Raw genomic sequence first — 10,987 nt, forward strand, 5'->3', positions numbered from 1 at the left:
TGCTTTAGATGCCTATTTCAAGGAAACAGTCAATGTCGTTGCAAAACGGTATACGTTCTTTCATACAAAACGTACGGCCGGTCAGACTAGTAGTGGGTTGCAACATTGCAAGGACTTACTAGGGATTGTGCTTTTGAGTGTGAATGTGAACTCCCTTATTCAGATACAATGGTGCGTGATGCAATTGCACAGAACGTTTCAGATGTTCGTATCCGGGAACAGATTTTGAAACTAGTTAATCCCTCCCTTCAACAAGTGATAGACATATTAGATAGGCAAGACACACTTGACTTTGCTCAGGAATCATTTGAAACTTCGCCAGCCGTGTGTCACATTAACCGGCCCGCCGGGCGCGCTGCACGGACCGCTACACAGCCCTCGCGCACGTCCGCGCAGCTGCGGCCTAGCTCTCAAACACGTGTGCCGCGTAGGCAAGCAAATGCAGTGAAATCATGCCCGCGGTGTGCAACTAGACATTCGCGTGACAATTGCCCGTCACGCCAAGCTATTTGATTTTACTGTCATAAGAACGGACATGTTCAAAGTGTTTGCCAGAAAAGACTCAGATCAGACAATCACAACCATTCCAGGCCCTTTGCTTCGCGCCGGAATCGAACCAAGGACAATCAGGCTCGTGAACCTTCGCCCATGGACATTCATGTAGTTCATTCCACCCCGTCCAGTGCCACTCTCTCAAACAGTGACTGTGTTCGTCCCACAAACAGTGTGCGTCGACGTCGCTGGAAATCCCGTACAGTCGCAAGTGCTTCTGTACCTGTCTCAGTTCAAATTGCACGTGAAAGTCGCTCTTGTCGTCGGCAGGACAATAAACTTTTTGTAGACTTGGACCTTGAAGGCAAAGTAATACCATTCCAGCTCGATACCGGAGCTGCAGTTTCATTGATCAATCACGACACGTACAAACAACTGGGCAAACCGCCGTTGCGTGCCGCAAATGTTACGTTAAATAGTTATTCAGGACAAGCTATCCCTGTGTTAGGACAGTGCACTCTTCTTGCAACATACAAGGGACAAACAAAACTTGTGTCTTTTTACGTCCTTCGTTCTTCTTCTGCAGTGAACTTGTTTGGTTTAGATTTATTTCAGTTGTTTAACATGTCTATAGTAAATCAGGTCCTATCAGTGAACGAGACTGTGCCTTCAGACAGTGTTTCTCGTCTGTGTGACGAATTTGTAGACATTTTTGCACTGGGGCTTAGTTGCGCTAAGAACTATGAAGCACATGTGGAACTGAAAGTAAACGCGCAACCGAAATTTTTCAGAGCGCGCAATGTTCCCCACGCATTGCGTGATGAGGTCGCCAACCGCTACGATATCTTGTATCGGTCCACTGCTCAGCACGGAAACGCTGATGCGTTGTCCCGTTTGCCTGTTGCTGAGGATAAAGCATTCGATTCTTCCGAACTTGCTTGCATGTTCATTGATGCGGAAACCGATAACGTGGTCGAATCATTTCCGATTGATTTTCGTCGTGTAGCTACAGCCACAGCTTCTGACCCTGTCCTTGCTACTGTTTTGCGTTTTGTTGCTACGCAATGGCCCTTGTCAAAGTCACGGATCGAGAATCCGTTGGTTCGCCGATTTTTTGCTCACAAGGAGAGACTTTTTGTACGACGTGGTGTTTTGTTGTTGCGTTCTGATAATGATCAGTCCAGAGTCGTGGTCCCACGTTCGTTACAGTCCTCTGTCTTACGGCTTCTTCACCAAGGACATTGGGGTAAAGTGCGCACGAAACAACTTGCTCGTCAGCACTGTACTTGGTTCGGAATCGATGCTGCGATTACGAATATGTGCTCTTCTTGCATGGCGTGTGCCGAACAACAATCCGCACCGCCGCGGAAATTCTTTGCATGGCCACAAGCCACTTCCCCTTGGCAACGCTTCCACATCGATTTTGCTGGTCCATTCTGGAATGCTCGCTGGTTGGTTGTGGTCGATTCTTTCAGTCATTTTCCTTTTGTTGTCCGGATGTCTTCCACGACGTCTTCTGCCACCATCCAAGCGTTATCTGCTATTTTTTGCATTGAAGGTCTTCCGCAGACTATTGTTTCCGACCATGGCCCTCAATTCATGTCCGCAGAATTTCAGTCATTCTGCAAGGCCAATGGTATTCAACATCTGACATCCGCGCCGTTTTCACCTCAGTCAAACGGTGCCACTGAACGATTGGTCCGGACTTTCAAGTCACCGATGTTGAAGTTGAAAGAGTCGCATTCTCAGGAGGACGAGTTATTGCTCTTTTTGTCCTCATATCGCTCTCAGCCCCGCTATGGTCGCTCGCCAGCTGAGTTGCTCCACGGTCGTCCTCATCGAACCTTGATGTCTTTGCTGCATCCGCCGCATCAGGTTCCTGTGCAGCGGCAGACTCCTGCTTTTGCTCCTGGCGATGTTGTCTTCTATCGCAACTATCGAGGTTCACGGCGTTGGCTCGCGGGGCGCATTCTTCGCTGCCTCGGCCGCGCGATGTATTTGGTTTTGGGGGCCTCTGGTGAGGTGCGTCGGCATCTCAATCAGCTGCGCCTCTGTCGTCGCCTGGGTTCTGCCGCTCCCCGTCTGCTTTCAGCGACGGTGCCGTCCGGTCAGCGCCGTGGGGACCCATCTACTGGCTCGCCTCATCCCCAGGTGTTACCGACGATGCCTTCCATTTTGCCCCATGGCAACGCGCCGCTGCCGCCGCCGCCGCCACCTGTTCTCCCGCCGGCGCCGCCTGCAGTGGACGCTTCGCTGCAGCCGCCCAGCGCCTCCCTGGGTCACGCGCCGCCGATAGCTTCCCGTGACCAGGTCCTCCGCCATGGAACTTTTGCCCGCTCCGGACCGGATGTCGTCTTCGCCCGTCGGGTGCCCCGACGCAATGGAGGTCGACCCTTCGGCCCCTCCTGTCTCATTACGGGCGCATACACCGCATGTTGACGTGCACCCTGGACTAGGTTTCCAGGCGTTTCCTAGCTCCCCTCGGACCGAATGGCCGGGTGCGGGTGGCACAGCCTCGCCTGTTGTTAGGCACCCCACCTCATCGCATACGTCAACTTGGGGTCCTCCCCACGGCGGGCGGAACCCTTATCACACGACCGTCCGCCGATTTGCGGGGGAGGAATGTGGTGTCACCGCCAGACACCACACTTGCTAGGTGGTAGCTTTAAATCGGCCGCGGTCCATTAGTACATGTCGGACCCGCGTGTCGCCACTGGCAGTGATCGCAGACCGAGCGCCACCACACGGCAGGTCTCGAGAGACTGACTAGCACTCGCCCCAGTTGTACGACGACGTTGCTAGCGAATACACTGACGAAGCCTTTCTCTCATTTGCCGAGAGACAGTTAGCATAGCCTTCAGCTAAGTCCATGTCTACGACCTAGCAAGGCGCCATTAGCCTTAGATAGCTTGTATCTAAAGAGTCTCACTTGTATCGCCACAATCTCCAGATGTCTCATCAAGAACGATGTATACAAAGGATGGATTAAAGTTAAGTAGTCCAGAAGCTACGTACTTTTCTTTATAGCAATTATTACGTATCCTGTTTCAGATCTCACTCCATCCTTCGTGAGTCAGCGCGTGCATCTTGGCCGCCTCTTTCAATTAGTGTGCGTAGTGTTGGCAAGTCTGCCGACACTACACCGAGGAGCGTAGGGGACGACGCCGTAGACCCGCACTGCCGTACTAGGCAAGGCCCTAGTGGAAGTGGTTTGCCATTGCCTTCCGCCCACCGTAATGGGGATGAATGATGATTTGCAGACGACACAACACCCAGTCATCTCGAGGCAGGAAAAGTCCCTGACCCCGCTGGGAAGCGAACCCGGGAGCCCGTGTCTGGGAAGCGAGAACGCTGCCGCAAGACCGCGTGCTGCGGACGAAAATGAGTTGTAGAGACAGAAGAATACCCAGGAAGTTGTAACAAATGAGTCATTTAGCAGGCACATCTCTAGATCGATTATAATTAGACATCGATATCAATGAAGCCTGAAGGCAACCAAATCTTGAGGATCCGCTCAGGGAAAACGACAGATCAAGCAACGGAATCCCCTTGCTTAAACCCATCCGCGAATACAGCCACGTAGCTGTGATGCCAATTCCGATGACTGCAAAGGGCTGACAAGTGTGACAATTACCACACAATCAGTTTAACAGCTCATGCATTCAAGTTGTTGTCAAGAATAATATAGACAAGAATGGAAAAGGAAATTGAGGATGTGTTAGATGACGATTAGTTTGGCTTCAGAAAAGGTAAAGGCACCAGAGAGGCAATACCGACGTTGCGGTTGATAATGGAAGCAGGACTAGAGAAAAATCTAGATACGTTCTTGCGCTTTGTCGACTTGGAAAAATCATTCAACAATGTAGAACAGTGCAAGACGTTCGAAATTCTGAGAAAAATAGATAGAGGTAAGCTATAGGGAACGACGGTTAATACGCAACATGTACGGGAGCCAAGAGGGAGCAATAACAGTGGAACACCAACTAAGAAATGCTAGGATGAAAATGGGTGTAAGACAGAGATGTTGCCCATTACCCCTACTGTTCAATCTATGGATCGAGGAAACAAATGGCAGAAATAAAAGAAAAGTTGAAGAGTGGGATGAAAATTGAAGGTGAAACGATATCAATGATAAAATTCGCCGATGACATTGCTATCCTCAGTGAAAGTGAAGAAGAATTACAGAATCTGGTAAACGGAATAAACAGTCTAATGCGTGCAGAAGATGGACTGAGAGTAAATCGAAGTAATGTGAAAGGAATGAAAAGCATCAGAAGTGAGAACAATGATAAAATTGATATCAGGACTGGTGATCATGACGCAGATGAAGTTACTTAATTCTGATACCCAGGCAGCAAAAAACCCATGACGTACGGAACAAGGAGGACATTAAAAGCAGACTGGACAAAACGGCATTCCTGACCTAGAGAAGTCTACTAGTATCAAACACAGGCCTCGACTTAGGTATGAAATTTCTGAAAACGAACGTTTGGAGCAAAGCATGTGTGATAGTTACACATGTACAGTGGGAAAACCGGAATAGAAGAGAATCGAAGCATTTGAGATGCGGTGCTACAGAAGAATGTTGAAAATTAGGTAGACTGATAAAGTAATGGATGAGGAGGTTCTCTGAAGAATCGACGAGGGTAGGATTGTATGGAAAACACTGACAAGAAGAGGTGACAGGATGATAGGACATCTGTTAAGACATAATGGAATAATTTCCGTGGTACTAGAAGGAGCTGAAGAGGGTAAAAACTGTAGAGGAAAGCATAAATCGGAATACATCCAGCAAATAATTGAGGACGTAGGTTGCAAGTGATTTTCTGATATGAAGAAGTTGGCACAGGAGAGGAATAAGTGGCAAACGCATCAAACCAGTCAGAAGACTGATGACTCAAAAGAAAACAAAAAAAAAAAATTGTGACGCTCGTTTAAAATGTCGGAAAATGTCGTATTAAAAATACAAGGAAGAGTGCAAACACTCCTGTGCTGCACTAAACCGAAAATTATTGAGGATCTGTGCAGTAACCAGGACGCAGTCAGTTACAACCACGAATTTGCGCCTGTGCTTACCACGTAGGGGCTCACGGTTCACGAGAATTCCAAACGTCCTCGTTGCTAGTAAACGACTGGAGAAAAAGCGTTGCAACAGGACGGTGCGCTGCTCAACTCGGAACAGCGAGGATCTTATATGGATGACGCGCCATGAGGAGTTGCCGCCGGATGGTAAGTGGCGATGTGCCAACGTCAGCACAGGGACTGGGTATGGGGCTGGTCGTGTAAGAACCCATGGCCACCCTGATCCCCTTAAGATAGATAGCATCAGTACTCTTCGGGTAAGAATATCTCTCTATCCGCATACCGTGCACCCGTAGTCCAGCCGAGATCTCACGAAAGTTCTGTAAAACTGAAACATACACGCCCTGTCTGGTCCCCAAGACCTGTGGCTAAGACTCAGATATTCAGCGTCTTTGGGCCCTCGGTTTCAGATCTTTTTCGTGTGGTAACCACGACAGTTTGGAATCAAAAATGAGGCCCATCAACATAAAAAAAAGGTTCAAATGGCTCTGAGCACTGTGGGACTTAACTTCTGAGGTCATCAGTCGCCTAGAACTTAGAACTAATTAAACCTAACTAACCTAAGGACATCACACACATCCATGCCCGAGGCAGGATTCGAACCTGCGACCGTAGCGGTCGCTCGGTTCCAGACTGTAGCGCCTAGAACCGCACGGCCACTCTGGCGGGCCCCATCAACATCACAGGGTCCTTATAAAAGTAGAATGATGTCCTTAATATGCAAGTCAGGGAAATTAAAAATACGACGAGAACGATAAGAATGAACACACACACACACACGCACACACACACACACACACACACACACATATGGCTATGTCAAAGCTGAGCTGGGAAGGTAAGGGAATTAGAATTAATGGAAGAAGGCTTACCAACTTGAGATTTGCTGATGATATTGCCTTACTGGCCAAAGACTTCGCAGAGCTCCAAGACTTAGTTACAGATCTTGCATCGGAATGTCAGCTAGTTGGCTTGAACAAGAACCTTTCCAAAACAAAAGTAATATCCAACAAATGGGTCCCAGCTGGAGATGTGAAAGTCAAGGACAGTCTACTAGAAGAGGTCAGTGAATATGTCTACCTTGGCCAGATTATAAATATGAAGGGAGACATAAGGCCAGAAATCTATCGACGCATCAAGCTCGGCTGGCAAGCATTTGGGAAGAATTCAAAAGTATTCAGATCAAAAATGCCAGTAAATCTGAAGAAAGCAGTATTTGATCAATGCATTCTTCCTGTGATAACGTATGGCTGCGAGACATGGACACTGAACTCATTCACAAAAGGGAAACTTAGGACAGCACAGAGAGCCATGGAGAGATCAATGCTGGGCTATACAAAAAAGGACAGGAAAAGGGCAGATGACATCCGGTCTGTGACGAAGGTTAATGACATCTTAGAGAGAGTAGGTTCCTTGAAATGGCAGTGGGCTGGCCACGTTGCAAGAAGAAAAGACAACAGATGGACGAAGCTAGTACTGGAGTGGAGTCCAAGAGAGCACCGGAGGCCTAGAGGAAGATCACCGGACAGATGGGACAAAGACATCAAGAAGATCGCTGGTAACACCTGGCAGAGAACTGCCCAAGACCGTCCCACTTGGAGAAGACTTCTGAAAGCCTACCTGAATCCACAACTCGAAGAGGCCACATCATCTAATGATTGAATTGGCTGCTGCTGCTGATGATAATGATATATAGAAAATGTAAAACCTGTTTTGAAGCCCTCTCCTCCAACCTCTTCACTTGAATTCGCAACTGACGCTTCGGTACTGCGATGCTGGTTAAGGAACAGAAAACTGCAAAATCGTCCACAAACAAGGAGCATTGTACGGGTGTCCTTTTCGTAGACATGATACTGTTGATGGCTGTGATAGAGTGGGTAACACTTAAAACACTGCCCTGTGAGACACCATTCTCCTGTTCAAAAATGTTTGGCTGCATATCACCATTTCTGTAAGAAAAAGAGCGCTTAGGTAAGAAGGCCCGAATGAAGATTGGCAATTGGCTACTGGTGGAGCTGTCCTAGAATATTGCGTATCCAAGTAGTGTCATATGCGTTACCGATTTCAAAGAATACTCCTATACAATGCTGTTTACGTAGGTATAGCTGCCTCTAACAGGGTCAGGTTGCCGAAAGTGGCTCACCATCTCGTGAATCCACACTGAGAGTGGTTAAGAAGCTGCCTGGTCTCTAGCGTCCAGACAAGATGACGATTAACCATACGCATGAAGGTCTTTTCTACAAAGAGCGTTTAGACGACGCTCTACTACCTACTGGGACACATTTGGTCCTTTTGGGCTTGAGGAAAGGTATACAATTGCCTCCCTTCACAATTTAGGAAAATAGCCTGTCTGGCATATGGAACTAAAGCATTTAAGAGAACATAACTGGACGCCGTCTTCAAGCTCCATAGAATGCTGTATCGAATTTGGTCGTGACGATCCTCAGTATTACCAGCGTCAAAACGTGCTGAATCCAGCTCCCACATAAAGAATTTGGGCACAGGACTCCGAATCGTTGGATCTGAACGGTGAACCTTGGACAGTCGACAGCGCTTTCCCAGACTTCCATCACGAGACTTACGTTCAGTCACTTCGTCGTCTGTCACACCACCTACACTCGTCTCTCTACCTCTTCCCCTCCCCTCTCTCTCACTGTCTCTTTCTGTCTCCTCAACGAACCAAGAGTGCTACATTATTTTTGCGCTACTCACCGCTCAGAGGGGCTTCCTCGGGCAGGAATATAACAGCCACGTCGTTATTGTAGTCGCCCGTCGTGTTGTACTGCGGGTGCCTCTTGGCCGAACTGCTGACTGCAGTCCATGCGCTGGACTCGGACTCTACCATATGGATGCCTCCCATGCGTAGGTCGAAGCTTTTGAACCTGCCGCAGTAAATTTCCGACTTGCAGGTTCGAAGCAGGAACTAGCGACAATACTTATTCTTATTTGTGGTTTTGTACTATAGGCATTAGGCTCGATTCACACGGTGGGCAACGTCACGTCAACGTCAACGTGGGTCACGTGACGTCAAAATATTCGTCCACTGCTTTCAAATAGCGAGGTTCACACGGTGGGCAACGTCACGTCAACCTCAGTTTACCTGCCGACCAGTATACTTCAAAAGAATAGTTTGACGTTGACGGTGGGGTCACGTGGTTGGCGAACTGCTTACGGTTGGCTGTTATTTTTCTGTCTGTTCTGCGGCTGCTCGCATGGCACGAGTTTGATTCTGCTATCAGTATTCTCCACATCGAAAATATCTACTGAGTTTTTAGTTATAAAATGTTTTATATAAACATGAACGACGAGAAGTTAATCGAACTTGTTCGCCAAAATGTGGAGTTCTATGACATGAGCTGCAAAAAATACAGCGACACTTCGTTTAAAGAAGAAATATGAAAGAAAATTGGATTGGTTATCGGTCGCCCAGGTAAATGACTGTATGAATATAAATGACTGTATGAATATTGTAGGCCTACTGCAGATTATATTTATTTTGTATGTAATGTATTTAGATGTATAACATCGCACCTGCATCTATTCATGTATATATGTACTCACGATTAGGAGGTGAAAACGCTTAGCATAGGTTAGAGCCTTCCTGCTTTCCAATTTCACAATTATTCGCGAGTAGTGAAAGTTTATTTCGACCATGTTTATATGTAATACTTATCATTCCGAAGCAAATATGACTATTCTACGTCACATAGTCATTTTGGCTAGTAGTTTGCTTATGTATAGTATTTATTTACATACTTTCTGGTACTGAGTCTCACTCAAGATTTCGTATGGATACATCTTATTTAAGTTCAACTGCAGTAAAAAGTTCGATGTTCCACATTCATATACAGTGTGCAGTTGGTTCTCTGCAGTGCCAAAGTTTATGCAGGACGAACTGTAGCAGATTTAGATCTACATAACAAGGGGCCATAAATTGTGAATGTTTAGCCTATAGATCAATTTGTTGATAGTGTGCAGTATTAAATAAATATTCTGTTCTATAAAATACGTAAAGGTACAGAACGGGAACCCTCAAAGGAATTGGTCAAGCTGAAGCATCAGACTCACCTCAAACAAATCATGAGTTTTTCTCGTGGAGAAATTGCACGGCGCATGTCTGTGTCTGCTTTCTTGATGCTGCCTTTTCAAAGACAGCAAATTAAAAAACTGCTGTCTCCACATTCGTAGATATTTATAAAATGACGTTTCCTCATCTTCCAGCTATCTATACAATGTGTGATAATCGCCTTCACACATTCTCTTCAAAATAATTTTCTTCACCCACGTTCGTTTTGATTGCCTTGCCAATTTCCGCTCTCTTTTCTCATCATCTAAAGCAATTGCAATCGTAACAAGTTCATCAAGACTAAATATAATCTCCGCTATCCTCTCTCGTGAACGCTTCTGCGAGTTTCCAATAACGCGCCAAAACGTGGTTGAAGTTTTGCCATCTCTTGACGTTCCGTCCAGTGTGAATGCAAGTGGATTTTTGACGGTGAGTGACGTCACTGACGTTGACGTGACGTTGCCCGCCGTGTCAATCGAGCCTTAAAAGCAGGTGAAAACCCAAAAATCCGAATAAAACTGTATTAGATATCTGCATGTAAATTAACTGCATTGACAGACTCTTTAAGTGTTGTCTCCAAGGTTCCCTATGTGGGCCAGGCTGCTGCGGGTTAGCCACTTTTCGCTTGCCAGAATTAGTAGATGTCACATACTTGGTTGATTACATTCTACTGGTAATAATTGTGCTGAAGGGGCCGGAGAATTCAGAAGAAAAGGAAAGCAATAACCTGGAACGAGAATGAAGGACGTGTTCAAAAATGTTTCGAGATAGTGTACAAACAGCAAATTGCTAATAACGATTCATACGACCCCGTACATTTGCCTGAAGGGTAATTTGTCTTTCGACAGAAGCTCGAATCTTAGATTCCGGCCGAATTCCATAAGATGTAGGAATAGTAATTGTAGGTACCTGGAACTATGGTACGACGAGGAAAAACAGTGTCATGAAACACAAAACTACTGTGACTCACAGGGAAATGAAAATATCCTACAAACACACAAATGTTGGCACTGCCAATGAAAACCTTCTACTGCAGGCGTAAAGATAATATTGTTAGGCCATGTTCACTGCAATGGCGTGTACGACCGTCTGAAGAAACTAAGTTCAGAATTACTTATCTTCGTTTTTCTACTTTCCTGTTTGTATATGGTTGTACATAATTTGCTCTTACCACTCATGCATTTCCTAGATAGTAGCTTCCTGTGAAAGTTTCCTGTAAAATTATAAGAGTAAGATGTTTACTGTTGCAGTGGAACGTAGGTTTTGGAGACGCTGATTTTCATTAGGTTAACTGAGGATTATAGAAGTTCACTAATTGTGTATGTGATGATATGAGACCATCTTTTA

The 10,987-nt window shown here is 46.3% G+C and overlaps 1 protein-coding gene across 1 annotated transcript in view; it reads right to left on the reverse strand.

Annotated features, from left to right (window-relative positions):
* Nucleotides 1-8,434, reverse strand: part of LOC126204064 (collagenase-like) — a 44,613-nt gene extending 36,179 nt beyond the window's left edge. The window contains exon 1 of the mRNA XM_049938487.1: nt 8,287-8,434. Coding sequence (XP_049794444.1) covers nt 8,287-8,434 — 148 coding nt within the window. The remainder of the gene's footprint in view (nt 1-8,286) is intronic.
* Between the last annotated feature and the right edge of the window lie 2,553 nt (nt 8,435-10,987).

This window comes from Schistocerca nitens, chromosome 9, assembly GCF_023898315.1.
Source record: "Schistocerca nitens isolate TAMUIC-IGC-003100 chromosome 9, iqSchNite1.1, whole genome shotgun sequence".
NCBI lineage: Eukaryota > Metazoa > Arthropoda > Insecta > Orthoptera > Acrididae > Schistocerca > Schistocerca nitens.